The sequence below is a fragment of the Perognathus longimembris genome, chromosome 16, assembly GCF_023159225.1.
Source record: "Perognathus longimembris pacificus isolate PPM17 chromosome 16, ASM2315922v1, whole genome shotgun sequence".
Taxonomy (NCBI): Eukaryota; Metazoa; Chordata; class Mammalia; order Rodentia; family Heteromyidae; genus Perognathus; species Perognathus longimembris.
In genome coordinates this window covers 56,572,844-56,596,650 of record NC_063176.1, presented here as the reverse complement: position 1 = coordinate 56,596,650, position 23,807 = coordinate 56,572,844, and the positions used below count along the sequence as shown (strand labels likewise).

General features: G+C 70.7%; 1 protein-coding gene across 1 annotated transcript in view; it reads right to left on the bottom strand.

Moving 5' to 3' along the window:
- Sorcs2 (sortilin related VPS10 domain containing receptor 2) overlaps positions 1–23,807 on the bottom strand; it is an 89,127-nt gene that overhangs the window by 1,087 nt on the left and 64,233 nt on the right. Inside the window, exons 5-16 of the mRNA XM_048364148.1 lie at positions 20,218–20,291; positions 18,369–18,433; positions 17,847–17,965; positions 17,418–17,507; positions 14,554–14,733; positions 9,834–9,980; positions 6,110–6,212; positions 4,862–4,938; positions 3,222–3,313; positions 1,940–2,048; positions 716–836; positions 65–224 (exon numbers count right to left, since the gene is read on the bottom strand). Coding sequence (XP_048220105.1) covers positions 65–224; positions 716–836; positions 1,940–2,048; positions 3,222–3,313; positions 4,862–4,938; positions 6,110–6,212; positions 9,834–9,980; positions 14,554–14,733; positions 17,418–17,507; positions 17,847–17,965; positions 18,369–18,433; positions 20,218–20,291 — 1,337 coding nt within the window. The remainder of the gene's footprint in view (positions 1–64; positions 225–715; positions 837–1,939; positions 2,049–3,221; positions 3,314–4,861; positions 4,939–6,109; positions 6,213–9,833; positions 9,981–14,553; positions 14,734–17,417; positions 17,508–17,846; positions 17,966–18,368; positions 18,434–20,217; positions 20,292–23,807) is intronic.

Below are 23,807 nucleotides of genomic sequence, written 5' to 3'. Positions count from 1 at the left end.
CCAGAAAGGCACCCAGCTTGTGTGAGGTCAGAGGTCAGGCCCGGGCGGCCTTCCCCTTCCCCACCCACGGCCCCCGTCGTGCACCTGCTGGGCAGGCCGGCTGGGCCCGAGGGTCGCGGGGTACACGGCCCCAGGTGTGGGGGGGCCCTGGGCCTGGGGCAGGGATGGGGGCTCAGCCTCTAGGGCCGTGTGGACCACGGCCGGCCCGGGGAGCCCTCGGAGGACTGGGGCGGGGACGGGCAGGGCTGGCGGAGGCGGCTTGGCCCTCGGCCCGGGCGCGGGAAGGCTGGACGGGGTCCCGGGCTGGGGGGGGGGGCAGGGTGTGAGGGCCCGGGGAGGGGCCGCGGGAAGGCTGGACGGGGTCCCCGGGCTGGGGGGGCCGGGGAGGGGCCGCGAGAAGGCTGGACGGGGTCCCCGGGCTGGGGGGGGGGGCGGGGGTGTGAGGGCCCGGGGAGGGGCCGCGGGAAGGCTGGACGGGGCCCCCGGGCTGGGGGGGCCGGGGAGGGGGCCGCGAGAAGGCTGGACGGAGTCCCCGGGCTGGGGGGGGGGCGGGGTGTGAGGGCCCCGGGGAGGGGCCGCGGGAAGGCTGGACGGGGTCCCCGGGCTGGGGGGGCGGGGGTGTGAGGGCCGGGGAGGGGCCGCGGGAAGGCTGGACGGGGGTCCCCGGGCTGGGGGGGGGGGCGGGGTGTGGAGGGAGGGGAGGGGCCGCGGGCACCTGCAGGTTGGTGAGGCTCCAGGCGCTGTAGTCCTCGTCGGCACAGGGCCTGGGGAAGGAGGGCCGGAAGTCCACCTTGACCAGCTCCCAGTCGGAGCGGAAGCTGATGTGGCCGAAGACCCTGGGGAGAGGGGCAGCGCGCTGGGACCCTCGGCCTGCGGAGGGGCGCGGGGGCTCCCCGAGCCCCGCCCGGCTTCCCCCCGCCAGCCCAGCCTGGAGCCGGGACGACGGCCCTGTGGGGCCTCAGCCCGGGAGCCACGGCGCAGGCAGGCCGAGTGGGGCCCCCGGCTGGCCCCGGGGGGTCTGGCGTCCCTGTGGCCCCCGTCCCGAGCTTGGGCAGAAAAGGAGGGCGTCCCCGGGTCCCCTCGAGACTTTACGCCTCAAGTCCCACGTGTGCAGATCCCCAACCCCAGCCAGGCTGTAAGCAATGTCTGTGATCTGGTTAAGCTGGGGTGCGATCGGGGAGACCCCAAGGGAGCAGTGGCTGCTCCTCAGAGAGCAGCAGGGCAGGGCCGCTCCGCAGCGTGGCCGGGGAGCACCCCGCCACGTGGGCTGTGGGGTGCGGCCTGTGGCCGCCGGGCTCAGGCGCTGCGCTGGGGCTCCGAGGGCACCGAAGAACTGTGTCCTATAAAAGTGGTTGTGACCAGCGGGGGGCATGAGCCATGCAAGGGCCGGAGTCATGGGGAAAATGAGAGAGAGAGAGAGACACAGAGAGAGAGACAGAGAGACAGAGACCAAGGCCAAGAGAGGAGAGAGGGAGAGAGAGACAGAGAGAGAGAGAGACGGAGACCAAGGCCGAGAGAGAGAGAAAGAGACAGAGAGACAAAAACATAGAGAGAGAGGCAGAGACGCAGACAGACAGAAGCCCAGAGAAAGACAGATAGACAAAGAAGGAGACCTAGACAGAGAGAAAAGTGACAGAGACAGAGGAGACAGGGACCTCGTGAGAGACCCAGAGACAGACAGAGAGACAGCCCGAGATGGAGGCACTTTCTGAAGGAGGGCTGTGGGGGCTCAGCCCTGAGGGGTGCAGGGGCAGCGCCCAGGGGCGGTGGGCGGCGGGGGAGCCCCGGCTGGCTGCCGGGGGATGGGGTCCGGGCACGCGGCGCCCCAGGCTCGGGAGGAGGGCACAGAGGCGGAGATGAGCCTGCCGGGGCGGGGGACTGCCCGCACGCGGGGCGCCCCGCCCGTCCCTGCGCCCCGCTCCAGCCCCCCCACGCTCACGTCATGACCAGCGTCTCGTCCCCCGGCTCGCTCAGGCAGCCCGTCCACGAACACCGAGGTGCTGGTGAAGTTGTGTGTGCTCCAGGTGAGGCCCTCATCCACGCTGAACCTGCGGGCAAAGGGGTCAGGGCGAGGGGGGGATGCCTGCCCCTGCCCTGCCCCTGCCCTGCCCTGCCCCTGTCCCCTGCACTGCCCCTGCCCTGCCCTGCCCCTGCCCCTGCCCCTGCCCTGCCCCTGCCCTGCCCTGCCCCTGTCCCCCTGCACTGCCCTGCCCTGCCCTGCCCCCTGCCCTGCCCCTGCCCTGCCCCTGCCCTGCCCTGCCCTGCCCTGCTCTGCCCCTGCCCTGCCCCCTGCCCTGCCCCTGCCCCGCCCCTGTCCCTGTCCCTGCCCCCGCCCCCACCCCCGCCCCGCCCCCGGCCCTGCCCCTGCCCTGCCCCTGCCCCCTGCCCTGCCCCTGCCCTGCCCCTGCCCTGCCCTGCCCTGCTCCTGCCCCTGCCCTGCCCCTGCCCCTGCCCTGCCCACTGCCCCGCCCCTGCCCCTGCCCTGGCCCTGCCTTGCCCCTGCCCTGCCCCTGCCTCTGGCCCCTGCCCCGCCCCTGTCCCACCCCCCGCCCCTGCCCCTGCCCTGCCCCTGCCGGCCGGTGCAGCTGGTCTGTGGGGCCAGCCACACATCTGGTCCACCATCTGGACCCCCGCCTCACCACCGGGCTGAACCCAGCATGGCGTGAGAGCCCATCTGCTCGGCACCCTCGGGGCCCGGCGGCCCCGGTCTGCGCGCTGCACCCTCTGGGGCAGGGGGGGGGCCCACGGGGCGGCCTGGGACGCTCAGCCCAGCCCGCCCAGGGCTCGGCCAGCGCAGGGCTGCCGGGCAACTGAAGGACGGGTGGCCCAGTGTCCAGAGCTCTTTCTGCCTCCCAGCAGCCTCTGCCTCCTGGATCCACGGCCCCCCTGCCCTCCCCCCCACCACAGGCCGTTCTTAGGCTTGAAGTCCATGTCTCAGAGCGCTCGGTGGGGCCACCGCTCCCTGGGTCACCGTGACCCCTTCCTGTCCCCAGTCCTACTGTGTTCCCTGGGGGGGCTGTTCCCTCATGCCTGCTCCCTCCCCCCCCCGGGTGCTCCCCCCCCCACCCCCGTGCTCCTCCCCCCATCTGCTCCCTCTGCCCCCCACCATGGGTCTGCTCCCCCCCACCCCCGTGCTCCTCCCCCCATCTGCTCCCTCTGCCCCCCACCACGTGTCTGCTCCCCCCCCCCCCCGCCTGCTCCCTCTGCCCCCCCCAGCTCACTTGAGGATCTTGAGAGGGATGGAGGTGTCCTTGATGGCCGCGATCACGCCGCCGTGGTCCAGGTAGAGGACGTGGTGCTCCTCCTCGAACACCTGCGGGCGCAGCGGGCGCTGAGCCCAGGCCCTGGCGGCCGGGGCCACGCGGAGCCCCGCCCAGGCAGGGCGCCCCACGCCCCCTCCTCCCGCCCCCCCCCCCCCGTGCTCGCCCCGGGGCCACGCGGAGCCACGCCCCCCTCCTCCCGCCCCCGTGCTCGCCCGGGGCCACGCGGAGCCCCGCCCAGGCAGGGCGCCCCACGCCCCCTCCTCCCGCCCCCGTGCTCGCCCCGGGGCCACGCGGAGCCCCGCCAGGCAGGGCGCCCCACGCCCCCTCCTCCCGCCCCCCCCCCCTGCTCGCCCCGGGGCCACGCGGAGCCACGCCCCCCTCCTCCCGCCCCCGTGCTCGCCCGGGGCCACGCGGAGCCCCGCCCAGGCAGGGCGCCCCACGCCCCCTCCTCCCGCCCCCGTGCTCGCCCCGGGGCCACGCGGAGCCCCGCCCAGGCAGGGCGCCCCACGCCCCCTCCTCCCGCCCCGCCCCCGTGCTCACCCCGGGGCCACGAGGAGCCCCGCCCAGGCAGGGCGCCCCACGCCCCCTCCTCCCGCCCCTCCCCCCGTGCTCACCCCGGGGCCATGAGGAGCCCCGCCCAGGCAGGGCGCCCCACGCCCCCTCCTCCCGCTCCCGTGCTCGCCCCGGGCCACGCGGAGCCCGCCCAGGCAGGGCGCCCCACGCCACCTCCTCCGCCCCCCCCCCCCCCTGCTCGCCCCAGGGCCACGCGGAGCCACGCCCGGGCCGGGGCGCCCCACGCCCCCCTCCTCCCGCCCCCCCCCGTGCTCGCCCCAGGGCCAAGCGGAGCCACGCCCAGGCAGGGCGCCCCACGCCCCCTCCTCCCGCCCCCCCCCCCCTGCTCGCCCGAGGAGGGCAGCGCTGAGCAGCAGCTTTCAGACCCGGAGAGCGGCCATCCCCCCGCCCTGCACCTGTGCCTTGCAAGCCTCTGCTCCTCCTGGGGAGCCCCTCCCTGCCCCCCGGGGCTGGGCGGCTGATGTGGGGGGCAGCTGAGGCGGCGGGGGTGGGGGGACGGCCCCGGGCATGTTGAGTACCAGGTCCCCACGGCGGACGCCATGTCCTGGGGCCCCCGCCCCGCAGGGTGCCCGACGCCCCTCCAGCATCGGATCCGACACCCCGCGTTGGTAACCTCAGCAAGTGGCTCCGCGCAAGCGGCCACAGAGCACCGAGGGACGGGGCGCTCAAGCCAGGCTCCCCCACCACCCCCCCGCGGCTCCTCCCGGCTCGGGGCGCGGGTTCACGGACGGAGCACAGCCTGTACGCCCCTCGACATGCCCCGCCTTCCGACCCTGGGTCTTCTCTGCCTCTGTGCCTCCCCCCCCCCCCGTCCCCTTCTCAGGCGCGCGGGGGCCATAGCTGACTGCAGAGCACCCCTTGGGTCGGCAGCGCCCCCCTGTGGCCACGGAACAGCCCGGGGCCCGCGGCCTGCTTCTCGCTCTTGGCAGAGGCCGGGGCTGCCGGGACCCCTGGCTTGGCCACTCCGTCGGGGAGGAAGGCCGGCCCCGTCCTGGCGGGTTGGGGGTACGCCCCCCCCACCTTACCTGCCGCCAGGTGCGCCCACAGTCTGACGTGATGTACATTTCCTCCTTGTACTCCACGAGCTGCGAGCCCAGGTTACCTGGACCACAAGAAGGAAGGGCAGGGGTGCTCTTGGAGGGAGCTACTTTCTCCCTCCCCACCTTTACCGCAGGCAGAGTGAGGGGCGCTGGGTCCTGGGTCTCCATTTCCCTGGCCAGAACATGGCCTCCGCTTCTGACAGGGGCCCACCCAGGCTGCTGGGCACAGCAAGGCCAACCCTCCCCAGAGAGCCGGGCCCAGCACTCCAGCTACGGCTCAGGCGTCAGGGCTGCCTGGAAGAACATGGCTCTGGCAGGTCGCAAGGCAGGACTGTCACAGGCACCTCAGGAGCCGGCCAGGCCTGCCCGCTACAGTGCTCATCCACCCATCCATCCATCCATCCATCCGTCCATCCATCCATCCATCCGTCCATCCATCCATCCATCATCTGTCCATCCATCCATCCGTCCATCTATCCATCCATCCATCTATCCGTCCATCCATCGTCTGTCCACCCATCCATCCACCCATCCGTCCATCCATCCATCTGTCCATCTATCCATCCATCCACCCATCTGTCCATCCATCCATCCATCGTCTGTCCATCCATCCATCCACCCATCCGTCCATCTATCCATCCATTCATCCGTCCATCTATCCATCCATCCACCCATCTGTCCATCCATCCATCCGTCCAACTGTCCCTCCATCCATTTGTCCATCCGTCCATCCATCCATCCATCTGTCCATTCATCCATTCGCCCATCCATCCGTCCTTCCATCCACCCATCCATCCATCCGTCCTTCCATCCACCAATCCATCCATCCATCCATCTGTCCATCCATCCGTCCTTCCATCCACCAATCCATCCATCCATCCGTCTATCCATCCATCTGTTCATCCATCCATCCATCATCCATCCATCCATCCATCATCCATCCATCTATCCGCCCATCCATCCACTTATCCATCCGTGTGTCCATCCATCTGTCTGTCCATCCATCCACCCATCCGTCCATCGTCCATTGTCCATCCGTCCACCCATCCACTCAGCCATCTCCAGCCTCCCTCATGCATTCTCAGCACTCTCGTCCTCGGCGTGTGCAGGGAGAGCTGAGCCCCACGGAGAGTCTGTGGTACGGCCCCTCCCGAACACACCATGGCCACGCCCATGGTGCTGCCAGTCTTCAGCCGTGAGAAGGGAGCATCCCACAGGGAGTGAGGCACCCACCTGCGCCCATGATGAGGCCGGGGGCGGTGTCCTTGGTGTGCACGGTGCCGGACACATAGGGGTTGTCTGCCCAGCGCAGGTGCAGGTGCAGGCGGCACTCGGGCTGCGGGGAGGAGGGGAGGAGGCACAGTTAGCGCGGGGCAGGGTCAGATCCGCCTCTGGTTCCCGGGGAGAAGACAGGGCCAGGGCTGTGTTGGAGGAGTGGATGAAGCGTGGGGCGGTGCTCTGGTTGACTTGGTTTGAAGGGCGGCAAGGAGGGGCAGGGCCTCCGCGGGCACTGCCTGGAATCCCGGCACAGTGGGAGAGGCACAGGGACCAGCAAGGCCCCCCGGCCCACGCCCGCCCTCCACTCTAGAATACAGACCCCCTGCGCCTGGGGAGGGTCGCCATCTGCTTCCTGCTTCTCCAGGGAGGCTCCCAGGGCCTGGGTCTCCACAGTGGGGACTTCCGACCATGGCCCCCCAGGCAAGGGGAGCCAAAGAGTGTGATTCCTACAACCTACAAAGCTCACACTAACTCCATCCATCCATCAACTCATCCATCCATCTTCTCATGTAACTATCCCTCACCAACCCACTCCTCTAGCCATTCATCTACCCTCCCACGAATCCATCCACCCATCTGTGCATCCATTCACCACTAGCCTACCCACTCATCCATCCGTCCATCCATCCATCTATGCATCCATATGTTCATCCATCCATCCACCCATCCATGCATCCACCCACCCATCCATCCATCCACTAACCTACCTACTCATCCATCCATCCACCCATCCACCCATCCATCCATCCATCCATGCATCTAATCTACCTACTCATCCATCCCTCTATCCACCCATCCATCCACCCAGGACCTTTATGGAAGGGGCTGGGCGTAGCTACCTCCACCTGTGGGGCCCGGCCCCCCGTGGTGGGAGAGTGAGGGGCTGCTTGGGGAGGCGGGGACGCGAGGGCTGCAGGCCCTGACGCAGAGGACCTCGGGGATGTGTCGGCGGGGCGGGTGGCGGGCGGTGGCTCCGGGCGGCTGCTGGCTTCCCTGCGCTCCACCGCAGGCGCGTCCAGCTCAACTCCGCAGAGGATGAGAGAGGAGGGCCTCACCCCCGCCACCCGGACCCCGCCGCTTGCCTTCGCCTCTTGCAGAAGGTTTTCACGGGCAGCCGAGGGTGTGGGTTTCTATTCTGAATCTTGAATGGCTGGAAGGCGTTTTCCACGAGAGTGTCACGCTAAAGCACTCGTGGAGCACACTCGACTGTGGAAACGACTCCATCTCACTGTGGCTGGAAAGGGCGCTCCCCGCTGCACCAGCCAGGGGAAGATGCTTGGTCCACGAATAAGAAAAAAACAACCCAGGATCAGAAATCCCGCCAGCCTCAGGGGCCTGGGGATGACGTCAGGGTGCGAGCTGGCGTGGGGGGGCACTGACGACTGTCCTGCCCGTGCGGTGATGTCCACCTTCTCGTCCCGGGCACAGGGCTGCCTTTCCAAGAATTCTGCCACGCGCGCGGGCGGACGCCCCTCACAGGGCGGAGCAAGCCCTCGGTGGGGTTTGCGGCCAAGAGAGCCAGAAAGGGGGGGGCCCGGAGTGGGCACCTGGCCTGGCCCTTCATTTTCCTGCTCTTTGCGTGTGTGTGCGTGCGTGCTGAGCCTGTGTGCACACACACCTGTGTGTGAGGGGGGGGGGGTAGTGGGGCTTGGACTCGTGGCCTTGAAATCTTGGGGGTATTTCCCCCCCTCAGCGCTGGCACTCTGCCACCGAGCCGGGCTCCCGCGCCCAGCTTTGGATGGTTAACTGGATTCCGAAGCCGCCTGGACTCTCCTGCTCAGCCTGGCTTCAAGCTGCCATCCTCGGACCCCAGCAGCGGGCAGGAAGTGGGGATTTTCCCGTTCTGGGGTGGATGCCATGCGTGGGTGTGTGCGGTGCGGGTGGGGGGCTCTGGCGGTCCCCGCTGAGGCTGGGGGGGGGGCTCATTCGCCACGGCCTTGGTGCTCAGCGGGGCGCCTGCTGCCGGGGCCCCCGGTCCTGGCTCTGCTCCCCCTGTTATTTTAAGGCCCGGGAAATGAATCTCGCAAAGGTTATCTCTCCACTGAGCTGCGTAATTGCAGGCGAGAATCTATTCTTCGCAGAAATTTGCTGTGACAGATTAATGTGGCTTAGCGTCCCCGACGATGATGCGAAAATTAGCCCTTCCGCAGCAGATCCGGCCCCCGGTGGCATTTGGCAAACGGCAGGTGACCGTCAGGTCCCCAGGCGAGCGGGCAGACGCCGGGGTGCCGCCGTCGCCGCAGGCCGGTCCCGCGTGGAGCTGAGCGCGGCCAGGGCGAGGGGCGGGGCACAGCCAGGCAGAGCCCGCTCAGCCCGCCCGGGCCAGGCTGCCCTCACGCCGCTCACGCCCGCCGCCCACGCCCGCCCCCGGGCCCAGGCCCGGTGTGGCGGGAGGAGGAGCTGGCTCTGCCATGGTGGCTTGGGCACCGTGGTCCCGGTGACCCCGGTGGCCGGCAGGGCTGGGGTGTTGGGCAGGGTCCCCACCAAGGCCACGTGGCTCCTGACCGACTAATTCAAGTGAGCAGCCGGGCAGGGGCCTGGTGTGTGTGCACGCGCACACACATACACACACTACATACCACGCCACACATACACACACATACATACCACACACAGACCCGCTACACACACCGCACACACACCGCACACACACCTATACCACACACGCCCCACACGCCTACCACACGCACCGCACATACGCACACGTACACTCCACACATACCCACGCACAGGCTCGCGTGTATTTGTTGGAGACCCCCGGGCCCCAGAGGAGGAGGCAGAGCACCGAGCCCACACCCAACCCTGACCCGGGTACCGGGCACTGGGCCAAGGCCAGCGCGCTGTCGTGGAGCGGCCCGAGCTCAGAAGGTTCCAGCAGCATGCGGCTGGCTTCGCGAAGGCCAGGGGACGCCCTTCCACCCCCTCTGGTCCCCTGCGCCCGCTCAGCGGATGCGAGCGCCCCGGGTCCTACACGGAGCCCAGCACTCATCTGGAGCAGTGTGCAACGAGGGCGGGGCCCCACGGCCGGCGTGGGTGGGTCGCGGGGGCGTGGGCGCGTCACAGGGGCGTGGGTGTGTCGCGGGGGCGGAGCCCCACGGCTGGTGTGGGTGTGTCACGGGGGCGTGGGCGCGTCACAGGGGCGTGGGTGTGTCACGGGGGCATGGCCCCACGGCCGGCGTGGGTGGGTCGCGGGGGTGGGCGGGGACCCACGGCCGGCGTGGGTGGGTCGCGGGGGCGTGGGCGCGTCACAGGGGCGTGGGTGTGTCGCGGGGGCGGAGCCCCACGGCTGGTGTGGGTGTGTCACGGGGGCGTGGGCGCGTCACAGGGGCGTGGGTGTGTCACGGGGGCATGGCCCCACGGCCGGCGTGGGTGGGTCGCGGGGGTGGGCGGGGACCCACGGCCGGCGTGGGTGGGTCGCGGGGGGCGTGGGCGCGTCACAGGGGCGTGGGTGTGTCGCGGGGGCGGAGCCCCACGGCTGGTGTGGGTGTGTCACGGGGGCGTGGGCGCGTCACAGGGACGTGGGTGTGTCACGGGGGCATGGCCCCACGGCCGGCGTGGGTGGGTCGCGGGGGTGGGCGGGGACCCACGGCCGGCGTGGGTGTGTCACAGGGGCGTGGGTGTGTCACGGGGGCGAGGCCCCACGGCCGGCGTGGGTGGGTCGCGGGGGCGGGGCACCTACCGGCTGGCAGTTGGTGGGCTTCCCGTTCATGTCGGCGCTGGGCGGCCGCAGGTAGTCCCAGTCGCGGCCCTTGTTGTAGGTGATGAGCGTGGTCACCTTGCCGTCGACCTTCTGATTCGCCAGGAAGACGCCTTTCACGCCTCGGACCTGTGACGCCACGCCAGGAGGTGGAGCCACGGGAGCGAGCGCCCCGGGCCCGCGTCCCCCCCACCCCAGTCCCTCCCTACCGCCGCACTCTCCCCGGGCTGGAGCCCCGGGCCAGGCCGGCGCAGGAGCCTGGGTCCCCGCGTCCTGCGCGGCCGGGCCCTGCCGCCCCGGGAGCCGAGCGCGCCGATGGCGAGGGCGCCCTCGGCCGCACCCTGCACCCCGCGCCGCTGCTTTCAGACCCTCAGCTCGGCCCCCGCGGGGACCCCGGTGTGCTGCCCCCCGGGAAACCCCGAGGGACGAGGACAGGCGGGGTCCCCGTCCACCCGGCCGGCCCCGGCCCCGCGGCCTCCCCAGCTCCCCGGGACGGTGCCCCGGGGCTGTGCGCCCGCGAGGAGCTGCCCTCTCCCGCACGCGCGGTGCTGCTGGGGGGGCCCAGGCCTGCGCGCTGCCCACAGCCAGCGGCCCCCGACGGGCCCCTCAGCCACGCCCCCCGGCGCTCGGCCACGCCCCCGACGGGCCCTCAGCCACGCCCCCCGGCGCTCGGCCACGCCCCCGACGGGCCCTCAGCCACGCCCCCGACGGGCCCTCAGCCACGCCCCCGACGGGCCCCTCAGCCACGCCCCCGACGGGCCCCTCAGCCACGCCCCCGACGGGCGCTCAGCCACGCCCCCCGGCGCTCAGCGTGACAGCTCCCAGAAACACCCCAGGAAGCCGAGGCGCACAGGCGGTTCCGGCAAAGCTCAGCGCCGAGAGCCTCCGTGGGGGGCGCTGGGCGTGACGGGGCCCTCGCTCTATTCTGACAGCTCTGGAAAGTCCACGCCGTCTGCGTTACAGTGCAGGAGGGCCGGAGAGACAGACAGCACACCCTCCCTGCGCTGGCAGAGGAGAGGGCTGATGGACGGACAGACGGAGAGGTGGGGAGACGGGTGGGTGAATGGGTTGAGGGATGGACCGATAGTCGATGGAGGGATGCGTGTGTGTAGACAGGTCGTGGATGGGTGAACGGATGGATGATGGGGCAAGTGGCAGAGAAACAGCTGAGTGGCGGAGGGGACAGGTGGGTGCGTGGACGGATGGAGCTAGATGAAGGAATGAATGGATCGCGGGTGGATACGTGGACAGGCCGATGGAAGGTTTGGAGACGTGGGGCGGAGGCTGTGGTTTCCCGCGGAGGGCGGCTGCGCCCCCGGAACCCGGGGACCCCACGGCGGCCTTTCTCGGTGCCGTCTCCTCTCCCTGGCCACACGCGGGTGGCGCTCTGCGAGTCTCACTGGAGGTTTCCCTGCTCCGCGGTGGCTTCGGCTGCGATCGGCCCGCCGCCCCCGGGGGCTTCCCGCCTGACCTCGGGTTCCGCGTGACCTCGGGTTCCCACGGCGGGGGGCTTTCTTTCCAGCTCTCTCTCCAGCCGTGGATGTCCTAATTTTAGCCTCCTTTGTGGTCGGCCGGGCAGGGTTTCCGCACAAAGCGCCCTCCTTCCTTTCTGTGCCGAGGTCTTTCTTGTCGCCTTCAATGCGAGCAGCGGGCAGGGAGAGGGCCGCGCCGTCCGTCCATCCGCATCCCAGTCCACCGCCGTCCACACGGCTGCAGCTGCTCCCCACCACGTGGACAAGGGTCCCCCCCCCCCCGCCTTGCCCACGCACCCTTCATGCCAGCTGTGCCAACCAGTTCTGCTGGGCCACCCAGGCCCTTCCAATCGCGCACCCTGTCAAGCTCCAGGTCAACTCCACAGACACGGGAGCTACGGGAGCCAGGGGCTCCCCTGACCCCCCCCTCCACGTTCGTTTTGTTGTGTACGTCCAACATGTGTCCCAGGGCCGGGGGCGTCTGGAGGCTTGCGGGAGGCTCCGTGCCGGCCTCTGAGGCCGCTCTGGTGTGTGCCCCCCTCCTTGGCTGCAGGCCTGGGTGTCGGGGTCCCCCTGGGGCTGCGCTGGGGCTCGGATCCACAGGGGAGAGGGCACAGAGCTGTGATAGCAACTTCGGGCTCCACGACACAGGCCCTGCTGGGCCACGGGCTGGGCGACCCGGGTCCTGGGGCTCGGCGCGTGCTCAGGCACCGGGGGCCGGGCCGAGGCAGGCGGCGCTGGCCGGGGGCCCCTGCACCGTGGACGGGGCCCCTCAGCACCCCTCGGGGGACACGGCAGGCTTCGTGGATGCACCCTCCGGACGCCCGGGGGCCCCGCAGCGCCCCGACTGCAACCGCCGGCCCCGCTGTGGGCCGTGGCAGCCACGGCCTCCGCGTGGACAAGCCGCGTAATAAAGAACAAAGGGAGCCCACGGGGTGGGGACCCACGAGGCCGGCAGGTGAGGGGGCCTGGGCCCCACGGGGCCTGGTGGGACGCCGGCCCCGTCTGGGCTGGGGGGACGCAGTGCGCCCCCCCGGGCTGGCTCCGTCTGGGTAGGCCTCCGTGGACACTCATGGCCGCGAGCCAGGGCCATTCCTCACGTCCCGGGGGGCGGAGCCGGCTCTTCCGTGGACGAGGTTCCGTGGTCCACGTGGCTTCGTGGCCGCGGCCGTGAGCGGCGTGTGCTGGGAGCACTGCACACACGAACAGCGTCCTCCAGCCATCTGCGGGGCTTCCCTTGGAGGTCACCTCTGAAATCCGGGCGCCGGCGGGCGGGCCCCGCCCCGCTGTCCACGCCGGCCACCCCTCCGTGGCCGCCCCTCCTCCCTGGCCCTGTCCTCCTCGGTGGCTGTGCCTCTCTTCCGTGTCGTGTCAGGACCCTTGCTGCTGGTGCTGGCCCGCCCCCCCCGCCCCCCGGTCGCAGGGCCACCCCCCCCCACCACTGTGCTCCCCGGCAGGCAGCCGCCGCAGTTCGTGAGGTGCTGGCGTCCGCTCCCGCGGAGGCCACCCGCACCCCGTCCACGGGGGACAGAGGTGGCCGCCCAGCCGAGGGCCTCCAGCGACGCCGGCCCCCGGCAGGGCCGAGGTGACGCGCCCCACCCACCAGCACTTGGGACCCAGGGCCTGCACAGGTGGCCCTTGGCCCAGGGCTTCCCCAGGGCGGGCGGAGGCGGGCGGTCAGGCCGGGGGAGGCCGTCCGGCTCTGGCCAGCGCAGCCGGGGGCTGTCTAGCGTCCTCCGCCGTCGTTTCCTGAGCGGCCCGTGCCCTGAGTATTTCTCCCGTTCTGGCTGCAGTGTGGCCCAGAGCAGAGAGAGGCCCGGGGGTGGTGGGGGCAGCCGGGCTCGGGGCAGGCGACTGGGGGTGTGGAATGAGCCCTGTGGTTGTGAAGGGTTGTGAAGGGTTGTGGGGTACCTCTGACCAGTGGAGGCAGTGTGGCTGCGGGGAGCCTCAGCGCCTCTCAAGTAAGAACCCACTTTTGCTGGGCGCTGGTATTCCTAGCTACTCAGGAGGCTGAGACCTGAGGATCGCAGTTCAGAACCAGCCTGGCAGGAAAGTGCGTGAGACCCTTATCCAATTAACAACCAGAGAACAGGAAGTGGTGCTGTGGGTCAAAGTGGTAGAGCGCTAGCCTGGAGTGAAAAGGCTCAGGGACAGCACTGAGGCCCTGAGTTCAAGTCCCACAACTGACCAAAAAAACCAAAACAACAACAAAACCCACCCACTTCTGCAAAAGTTACCACCAGCAACATTCCCTTTCCTCCTCACAGGACGTTGTACGGGATGCCATTCCACGCCACAGGAGAAACTCTTTCCCCCTCTGAAGGCGTCTGCCTCCATCTCTGCCTTACATCCCCTCCGCCACAGAGCCAGAAGCCTTCCTAACCTTGCAGAGGGAATGTGTCACCACGCAGCCCAGTGTGGGGTGGGAGGAGGAAGGAGGGGGGGGCGGGGCCTGGGGGGGAGGGGGGGAGCACCTGGCTTGTGGAGTGGGGCGGGGCTTGTGGCAGGGGGGTGGGGCTTGTGGTATAGGGCAGGGCTTCGGGGCAGGGCTTGGGGCGGGGCTTGTGGTGTGGGCGGGACAGGGCTTGGGGGCGGGGCTTGTGGTGTAGGCTGGGCTTTGGGCAGTGCTTGCGGTGTGGTCGGGCCAGGGCTCGAGGGGGGCTTTGGGGCGGGGCTTGCGGTGTGGGCGGGGCCAGGGTTTGGGGCGGGGCTTTAGGGGCAGAGCTTGCAGTGTGGGCGGGCCACGGCTTCGGGCCAGGGCTGAGGCCGGCTTGTGGTGTGGGCTGGGCTCGGGGCGGGGCTTTGGGGAGGGGCTTGCGGCGGGACTTGCAGTGTAGGAAGGCCAGGGCTGGGGTGGTGCTTGTGGGTGTGGGCGGGGCTTTGGGGGCGGGGCTTCCTGTGTGCGCGGGTCAGGGCTTGGGGACGGGGCTTTGGGGGCTTGGCTTGCGGTGTGGACAGGGCGTGGCTTGTGGTGTGGGGCGGGACTTGCAGTGTAGGCAGTCCAGGGCTTGGGCGGGGCTTGCGGTGTGGGCTGGCCAGGGCTGGGGCAGGGCTCTGGGGGCGGGGCTTGAGGTGTGGGCGGGGCTTGTGTGGGTGGGCCAATGCTCGGGGGCGGGGCTTTGGGGAGGGGCTTGCGGCGGGACTTGCAATGTAGGCAGGCCAGGGCTTGCGGGTGTGGGCGGGGCTATGGGTGGGGCCTGCGGCGGGGGCGGGGGCGGGGCGCGACGCACCTCCAGGACGTCGATGACCACGCTCTCCTCGGCCTGCCGCGAGCTGCGCACAGCGCTCCAGCACCAGGGAGTAGTGCACGCCGCGCGGGTCCGACTGGTACAGGTTGTAGTGTCGGCCTGGTTCCACTCCTGCACCGCCACGAACACCTGGTTCTCGTCCGTGCTGATGATCTGCAGGTCCTGGGGAGAGGCGGGGCGTCGGGGGCCGGCGGAGGCCGGGGAGGCGGCGTCCCGCGGCCCCCGCCGCAGCGACGGCTCTGACACGGGAATGGAAGCCACGAGAGCGCGGCGACCACGCAAGGGCACTGAGGCACGGGGCGGCTGGGCCTACCTGAGAGGGGAGGTCAGCGGGGGAGGGGGGCGGCCTGGGGGGGCATGTGGGGGGTCTGTGCGGGGGTCTGTGGGGAAGGTTTTCTGGGGGGCTGTGGGGGGGGTCTATGGGGGAGGTCTGTGAGGGAGGTTTGCAGGGGTCCTGGGGGAGGTCTGTGGGGGTGTTGCAGGGGGTCTGGGGGGAGGTCTTTGGGGGAGGGTTGCAGGGGTCCTGGGGGAGGTCTGTGGGGGAGGTCTCCTGGGGGGTCTGTGGGGGGTCTATGGGGAAGGTCTGTGGGGGAGGTTTGCAGGGGTCCTGGGGGAGGTCTGTGGGGGTGTTGCAGGGGGTCTGGGGGGAGGTCTTTGGGGGAGGGTTGCAGGGGTCCTGGGGGAGGTCTGTGGGGGAGGTCTCCTGGGGGTCTGTGGGGGGTCTATGGGGAAGGTCTGTGGGGAGGGTTGCAGGGGTCCTGGGGGAGGTCTGTGGGGGTGTTGCAGGGGGTCTGGGGGGAGGTCTGTGGGGAGGTCTTTGGGGGAGGTCTCCTGGGGGTCTGTGGGGGAGATCTATGGGGGAGGTCTGTGGGGGAGGTTTGCAGGGGTGGGGGGAGGTCTGTGGGGAGGGTCAGTGGAGGCCCTCTCTTCTCCAGTCGCTCCCTTTTCATGATGTGACTCAGGCAAAGATCAAAAGAAAAAACGACAAGGATGGTGTGGGGGGTGGGAACCGGGCAAGGGTTACAAATCCACCATAAAACAACAAAATCTGATTAGGAAATGCAATTAGCGAGTTGTGTTTTTTTTGGGGGGGGGGAGTTGTTGACTGGTTGCATTCAGGAGGCTGAGGGGGAGGGGGAAGGAGGGGCAGGGGAGGAGGGGGAGGGAGGAGGAGGAGGGACACCTCTGTCCCCAGAGGCCTCCAGAGACCCAGGCTCAGCTCAGGGTCAGAGGACACGGGGTGGCCCACGAGGGTGGGAGACCCTGCTCCTCAGGTGGAGGCCAGGGCCATCGAGGGGAGGGCGACGGGGGTGGGGGGGAGGGTGCTGCTTCCCACTGCTGCCAGCTCCTCCACCTTGGGGTGCCACAGCCCCCAAAGCCCTCAGATGTGGGAGCCCCTCATTTGCAGGGGCCCCAAGTGCTCTCTGCTGCAATGGAAGCGTTAGCTTCTAATTTGCGCACTCGGCCGAGCCTGGAGTTGATTAAGCCCGTCCCGTCCCTTCCTTCTCTTCCCTTCCTGGTCGATTTTTCCTTCCATTTTTACAGAGAAGTGTAGCGAAGGCCCTGCGGATGTTCTCCACGTAGGGTTCAGGGAAGATCTGCGGAGCCTGCCTGGCCGCTCATGAGCCTGAGAACCCCCGGGCCTGGGGCAACGGTCCCTTCTGCTCCCCGCTACTCGAACCCCAGCATCGCTGCCCCAGGGCCTTTGCTCAACCCTGCCCCTTCCCCTTGGCTTTTCCTGCAATTACTGTGGTCCTCGGCTACCCGGTCCAACTCGGCCCCGGTCCTCCCCACGCTCTGACCCGCCACGCCTGCCCATCCGCTGGGCGCACCGCAAAGACGGGGACAGAAGGGGGAGGCGCGCGCTGGGCGCCCGTGCCACGCAGGGGAGGGGGGCGGGGCGGCGGGAGGGGGGCGGGGCGGGAGGCGCGGGGGCCTGAGCCTGGACAGGGCGGGCGCACTGGAGCTGGCAGCGGAGAGGGGGGAGGAGGGCGGGGCGGGGGCCTGAGCCTGGACAGGGTGGGTGCACTGGAGCTGGCAGCGGGGAGGGGGGAGGGGGGGGGCGGGGGCGGGGGGGGGAGGTGCGGAGGCCTGAGCCTGGACAGGGCGGGCGCACTGGAGCTGGCAGCGGGGGCGGGGGGAGGAGGGCGGGGCGGGGGGGAGGCGCGGGGGCCTGAGCCTGGACAGGGTGGGTGCACTGGAGCTGGCAGCGGGGAGGGGGGAGGGGGGGCGGGGCGGGGGGGGAGGTGCGGAGGCCTGAGCCTGGACAGGGCGGGCCGCACTGGAGCTGGCAGCGGGGGCGGGGGGGAGGAGGGCGGGGCGGGGGGGGGAGGCGCGGGGGCCTGAGCCTGGACAGGGTGGGTGCACTGGAGCTGGCAGCGGGGAGGGGGGAGGGGGGCGGGGCGGGGGGGGGGAGGTGCGGAGGCCTGAGCCTGGACAGGGCGGCGCACTGGAGCTGGCAGCGGGGGCGGGGGGAGGAGGGCGGGGCGGGGGGGGAGGCGCGGGGGCCTGAGCCTGGACAGGGTGGGTGCACTGGAGCTGGCAGCGGGGAGGGGGGAGGGGGGGCGGGGCGGGGGGGAGGTGCGGAGGCCTGAGCCTGGACAGGGCGGGCGCACTGGAGCTGGCAGCGGGGGCGGGGGAGGGGGTGGGGCAGGGGAGGTGGGGCGGGGGGGAGGCGCGGAGGACGCCCGCCCCGCCCACTCACGTCTGCGCCCCCCGGGCCGCCGCTGGGCGCCGGTGCGGGCCGGGAACCTGTGCGGGCCGCCCGCGTGCCGGCGGGCGTGTGCGTGCGCGCGTGCGGGGCGCCGGCTGGGGCGGGGGCGCGCGGGCGCGCGGGGCCGGCTCACCTTGGGCAGCGCGTACTTGGGCAGCTTCATCAGGACGAAGGGCCCGCGGCGGTAGGACACGTAGTAGTTGGTCCGGTTGGTGGCCGTGGCCTGGCGGGCGGGAGGGGGAGGAGGGGGGGGAGGAGGGCTGGGAGGGCGGGCGGGCCGGGCACGCGCGGCGGCCTGGCCCGGAGCTCCCACGCGGACGCGCTCCATCGCCAGCCCCCCTCCCCTACGCGCGGACCCGAGGGGGACGTGGCGGGCAGTCCCGGCCATGGGCCGAGGTCTGGGTGTCGTGGAGGCCGTGGGGGGCCGGGGGCGTCCGGAGCCCGGCGGTGGGGCTGCGGGGTGGGGCGTGTGGAGCTAGAACGGCAGGGGAGGGCCGGGCAGGGGAGAGCAGTGACCGGAGCGGCCTTGTCCCCCCGCCCCCCAGCAGGCCGCCGGGCTCACCTTGAAGAAGATGTACTCGTCCTGCACGGTCAGGGAGCCCGGGTCCAGGGGCCCCGCGGGCGGGGCAGCCAGCGCCCCCCAGGAGCAGTTGTGGATCGAGCAGGCGATGTACCGGACTCCTGCGAGAGACGCCGCGGCCACGCGGTCACGGCCACGGCCACGGCCGCGCCCCCCCCCCCCACCGCTGAGGGGCGACAGTGTGGACACGGGACGGGCCGTGGAGGGAGGGCCGGGGGTGGAGGGAGGGAGGGAGGGAGGGCCTCGCAGGGCTGTGGAGGGGGCAGCCCGGCGCTCCCCAGGCGGGCCGCGGGGGGGGGCGGGGAGGGCTCCGTGCTCGGGGATCAGAACGAATCACCCCTTTAATCGACTCTCGGCTGGAGCGCAGCCCCTCGACTCTGATTTAGCGCCGCGGGGAGCAAGCGCATCCGGAATTACGCCGGATCAGAACCGGCCCGGCCAGCCGTGTCGGGCCGCGCGGAGGCGGGCGTGGGGGCAGGCGGGGGCCCGCAGAGCCCCCCTCACCTCCACTGGGGTCCTGCGCTTCCATGTGCACCAGGTCGGGGTCACTGTCCACGCCAGACACAGCCCTGGAAGAGAGAGCGCGGAGCCTGGCGTCTGCGGGCCGCCCGGCCGGCCCCTCCGGGCCCCAGAGCCACGCGGTCCCCCGGCTGCGGTGGTCCGGGGGGGGGGGGCCCAGGGAGGAGGCGGGTCCAGCCCGTGTCCTCCGGCACCGGGGCCGGGTAGCGTCCTTCGGTCCATGGAAGACTTCCCGGTCTGCCTCCGGGGCGCAGCCTGGCCCGTCCCAGGCCGGGGAGCTCGGGGTGGAGTCGCCCCCGGACTCGCGCGGCCCCCCGGGGGCGGCCGGGGCTTCCGCCGGGACCAGCTCCGAGCCGGCGCCTGTCCGCCGCGGCGGTGGCTCCCAGTCACCGGGCCCCGGCGGCTCACGCCTGTCACCCCCAGCTCCTCGGGAGGCCGGGATCGGAGGGGCTCGGTCCCAAAGCAGCCTGGGTAAGAGGACACGGTGGGACACACGTATCCGCAGCGAAGCACGCGGGGGGCCGGCGGTGGGGCCGTGGCTCGAGTGACAGAGCACCGACGAGCCTCGGGCGGGGAAGCTCGCGGGGACGCGCCCGGGCCGCAGCCGGCAGCGGCTCCCAGGACTTGCCTCGGGCGGCCGAGAGGCTGCGGGGGCGGGCGGTGGGCGCCGTGGGCCGTGGGCCCGGGGCCCCTGCTCTGTGCCACGCGGGTTCACCCAGGGAGAAGGCGCTGTGCGGGCCCGTGCACACACGAGCAAGGCGGCTCGAGCCAGGCCAGGGGCCGGGGCGGGCTCTGCCATCAGCCCGGGGACAAAGAGCCCTGCGGAAAGGCCGCCAGGACAGTCACACCCGTGTGTGTGTGTGTGTGCGCGCGCGCGTGTATGCGTGCGTGTGCACGTGTGCGTTGGATGTCGGAGCCGTCCGCCGTGTCCGGGGCGCTGCAGTGGCCCCAATCAGTGTGGACTCGCGGAGGGGGAGCCTCGGGGTCCCCAGAGCCAGGGCAGGTGCTCCAGGGCAGTGCTCAGAGGAAGACCAAGTCCTTCTGTCCCCGAGGGGCGGGCGGAGGGGCAGGAAAGCAGCCCGCCGGGCGTTTGCCAGGAGAGGGCGGGGCGGGGGTGGAGGGGCCGTTCCCAGCGCGCCCCGGCTGGGGACAAGACCCGCGGTTCAAAGAGCCGTGTCCGCGTGCTAGAAATCCGGGCAGCATGTGACAGGAAGGGAAAGGCGGGAAGCACGCGTGTGCACACGCGTGTGGCAGGTGGAGGGTGCGAGGGGAACTGCCCATCTCCAAGGAATGCTGAGCCAAGGAAACAGAGCCCTCCCCGGTGGCTCAGGCCTGGCATCCCAGCTACTCGGGAGGCCGAGGTCGGAGGATCCGGGTTCAAATCCAGCCCAGGCAGACACAGCCGTAAGACTGTCTCAAGTTAACCGACAGAAAGCCAGAACTGGGCTTGTGGCTCACGTGCTTAAGCCATGAGGGAAGAAGCTGGGGGGAGTGGGAGGCCCCGAGTCCCGGCCCCAGTAACAGCGGCGCGGGCCTGGTGACAGGAGCCCGGGCGCCGGGCGGGGAGCAGGGGGGGCCCCGGCTGGCAGGGGGCGGGGGCAGCGGGAGAAGGAAGCAAAGAGAAGTATCATGTTCGCACTTTGCCAGAGCCCCCCGATCGCCCCCTCTTTCTATCAGAAAGCGGCAGAGGCCCAGGGAGGAAGAGCGATGAAGGAGGATTCGGGACGGCCAAGGCCCGGACGCCTAACCCTCTCCACGTCTGTCCTCCCAGGCGGACCCGGGGCGGGGGAGGTGGGGGGGGAGGGGGCAGGGCTGGGGGGAGGGGAGCTCTCACCAGAACACGCGGTCTTTGGTCACGCGCTCCTGCAACAGCGCCCACTGCTTCCCCAGGTCAGCCGACACGTAGAGCTGGGAGGAGACGGACACGGATCCCGTCACCCCACGCCCTCCCCGGCCTCTCCCACGAGGGGGCCCCAGCCTCCCCCCCCCCCGGGTTGAGGGGGACCCCGACGAGCACAGGGGGATGGGCGTCCGTGATCCCGCCCCGGGCCCCGTCACAGGGGCCCTCCTGAGCTGCGGAGGCAGCTGTTCTGGAAGGCTCTCTGCCGCACTGGACAAGGAAAGCCGCGTTCCTGCAGCTTTGGAGTTGTCCTGCTAAGCGACAGATGAGCACCCCCAGATTCCTGCTCAGATGCAGAGACCCTGCCTCCGGCTGCCCCCACCCCGCCCGCCGCCCGCCCCGCCATGGCCAGGGCTCCTGTCCACCCGGAACAGCGTCTGCCCCCGGTCCCTGCCCTCAGCTCGGTGTAACTCCGTGCCCACAGGCCCGGGCTGGGGCCGACCTCCCGGAGGGCAGGGCCCAAGGTCACAGGGTGGCCGGCTAGCAGCCCGCAGCCCTCTCCCCCACGTCCCGAGCCGTTCTTCCCCCCTGCAGGCGTGGGTGGCCCTGAACTCAAGCTCCTCCTGCCTCAGCCTCCCGAGTGCCGGGACTCCAGGTGTGTGCCACCGTGTCTGGCGCCACCCTGGGGGAGGCCACCCTAAGACCCGCGTTGCACCTAAGCACCTCGTCAAACCCCAGGTCCTCCGGCAGGTCCTGGGGTGTGGGCGTCCCACACGCCGCCCCGAGGGGACAAAGGACCCCATCATAGATGGGCCCCACCTCACCCCTGCAAAGTCCCAGCGTAGGCCGGCCTGGAAATCTTCCCTGCAGAGGCTCGCGGCCCCCCCCCCCCCGGCCCCCCGGGCTCCGCGGGCCCCCCGAGGCTCCACGCTCCAGGCCTGGCCCTGGGGCCGGGGCTCCACCCTCCAGGCCTGGCCCTGGGCCGGGGCTCCGCGGGCCCCCCGAGGCTCCACACTCCAGGCCTGGCCCTGGGGCCGGGGCTCCGCGGGGGCCCCCCCCAGGCTCCACCCTCCAGGCCTGGCCCCGGGGCTCCGCTCCAGCCAGGTGCTCAGGAAGCGGTTTTCCAGATGGAGGAGCACATTTGACTCCGGGGAGGAGCTGGGCTCACAGCTGCTCTGATGTGGGGGAGACGGCCCGAGGGGAAGCCCGTCCACCGCTCTGCAGGGCCGGGCATCCGAGGGGCGCCTCCCGCAGATCCACCCTCGGCCTGAGCCGCGCCGTCCGCTAGCGCAGCTGTGTGCGTGCGCGTGCATGTGCATGCGCGTGTGTGTGCGCGTGCATGCGTGTGTGTGCGTGCGTGTGTGTGCGTGCGCGTGTGTGTGCCTGCACGCCCACTCCAGTCCCCGGGCTTGAACTCAGGGCCTTGAGGGATGGGAATCTGCTTTGTCCCCACAACTCAACCTCACTCCCCAGCTTGACCGCACTGCCCGCCCTCCCCCGGGGCCTTTCCAGAATGAGCCTCCAGCCCTGAGTCTCAGCCTCAGTCCAAAGCCCACTCCGCTCCCTCGGGCGACAGGCAGGGAGACGCAGGGCCCCCCAGGACCTCGGAGACACAGGGCCCCGGAGACACAGGGCCCCCCAGGGCCCCGGAGACACAGGGCCCCCCAGGACCCCGGAGACACAGGGCCCCCCCCAGGGCCCCGGAGACACAGGGCCCCCCAGGGCCCCGGAGACACAGGGCCCCCAGGTTCCCGGAGACACAGGGCCCCCCCAGGTTCCCGGAGACACAGGGCCCCCCCAGGGCCCCGGAGACACAGGGCCCCCCAGGGCCCGGAGACACAGGGCCCCCCAGGGCCCCGGAGACACAGGGCTCCCTCCAGCTCCGAGCAGAGTGGCCTGTGCTGTAGACGCGGGAAGCTCTTTGGACCCTGCCCCTCCCCTCCGTCCCCCCTACGGGAGTCCCTCTTCCTCCGCCAGCATGACGGCATGCCTCTCCCTCCCGACTCCTCAGCCACCGCGGCGCCTCTCTTCAACGTCCCATTGAAGTTGCTCTGGTTGGCTCAGGTTTTTTCCTGCTCTGTATTCCAATACCCCTGTGACTCAGTTTCCCAACACTGGGTGCTGTCCCCGAGCGTTTCTGCTCCATCATGGGAGCCACAGCTCCACTTCTGGCTTTTTGGTGGTTAATGGGGTGTAAGAGTCTCACAGACTCTCCTGCCAGGGCTGGCTTTGAACTCCTGTCCTCGGGTCTCAGCCTCCTGAGTAGCTAGGATGGCAGGCGCGAGCCACGGGCCCCTGGCTGGGGAGACTCTTCTCCAGTGAACCAGAGGCCGTGGGGACCACAGAAGGGTGAACGGCGGCTCTCGGCGGTCCTGGTCCTGGGATGACGGCTCTGCCTGGCTGGAGATCGCTGGGACCCCTCCTCCCTCCTCCCTCCTCCCTCCTCCCCCCGCCGGGCTCCTTGTGCAGCAGGGACGGGGAAGCAAGCACCCGCCTGGCTCCAACGCCCTGGCAGCCAGAGTCGTGGGCCGCAGAGAGCTGCACGAGGGGGACCCTCGAGGGAGGAGCCGCGGAGGGAGGACCTGCGAGGGAGGACCCGCAAGGGAGGAGCCTCGAGGGAGGACCCGTGAGGGAGGAGCCGCGAGGGAGGAGCCTCGAGGGAGGACCCGTGAGGGAGGACCCGGGAGGGAGGAGCCGCGAGGGAGGACCCGCGAGGGAGGACCCTCGAGGAGGAGCCGCGAGGCTCCCCCTCCTCCCAGTCCCTGGGGCTGCCTGCCTTTGCTGAGCCTCGGAACACATGGCCTGCAGGAGGTCTGTGCAGGCTAACGGGGTGCCCGAAAGCTCCCCAAATTGTGATGCCATCGCAGGGGAGGGGTGGTAGGGTGCAGGGCAGCTGGGGGGGCAGGGAACACTGACAGCAACGGCCCCCGACAGGACTAGGGCAGGCACCGGGAGGAGGGGGATCCCCGGTGCGCACACACCCCTGCGTCCTGTGCACACGGCGCCCTGTGACTTGCTCAATGCCGCCGCTGAGGCTGCTGGGCGGCTCGCGATGGCCCCAGGGAGAGAGGTGAAGGCTCACACCCCGGTGGCCAGCAGCCACGGGCAGCCAACCCCAGCAACGTCCAGCAGAGCCCCAGCACCCTCGGGACCCAGGGCCGATTCCCAGGGCGCCCTGCTGTGAGCACCTGGGGTCCAGAGCCGCGCTGCCCAAGACACCAAATGCCCTTGCAGTCCAGAGCCCGACGCCGAAGAGCTTCCAAAGGCCATCGAGTCCCCAGACCAAGCCTTGCTGCCATTGCAGTTCATCCTCCAAGGCCTTCGCTTCTTTACCACCTCAACCAAACCTGCTCTCCTCCCCCTTTTACTTGCCTTCTAGTCGCAGTAAAAGAACCAAGGAAAATAACTAAGATTTCAGCTCCATTAATTTTTCAGGGCACCATAAATTAAAGAGCAATTGTAAAGCAGTCAATTCCTGCAGGAAAATAAGTCTCCCATGATTGTGCTTTGGTCTAATTACATGGAAGGCTAAGTAGAGCTATTAATATCCAGATCACACGCAGTCCAGGAGAAAGGTGCGGGGC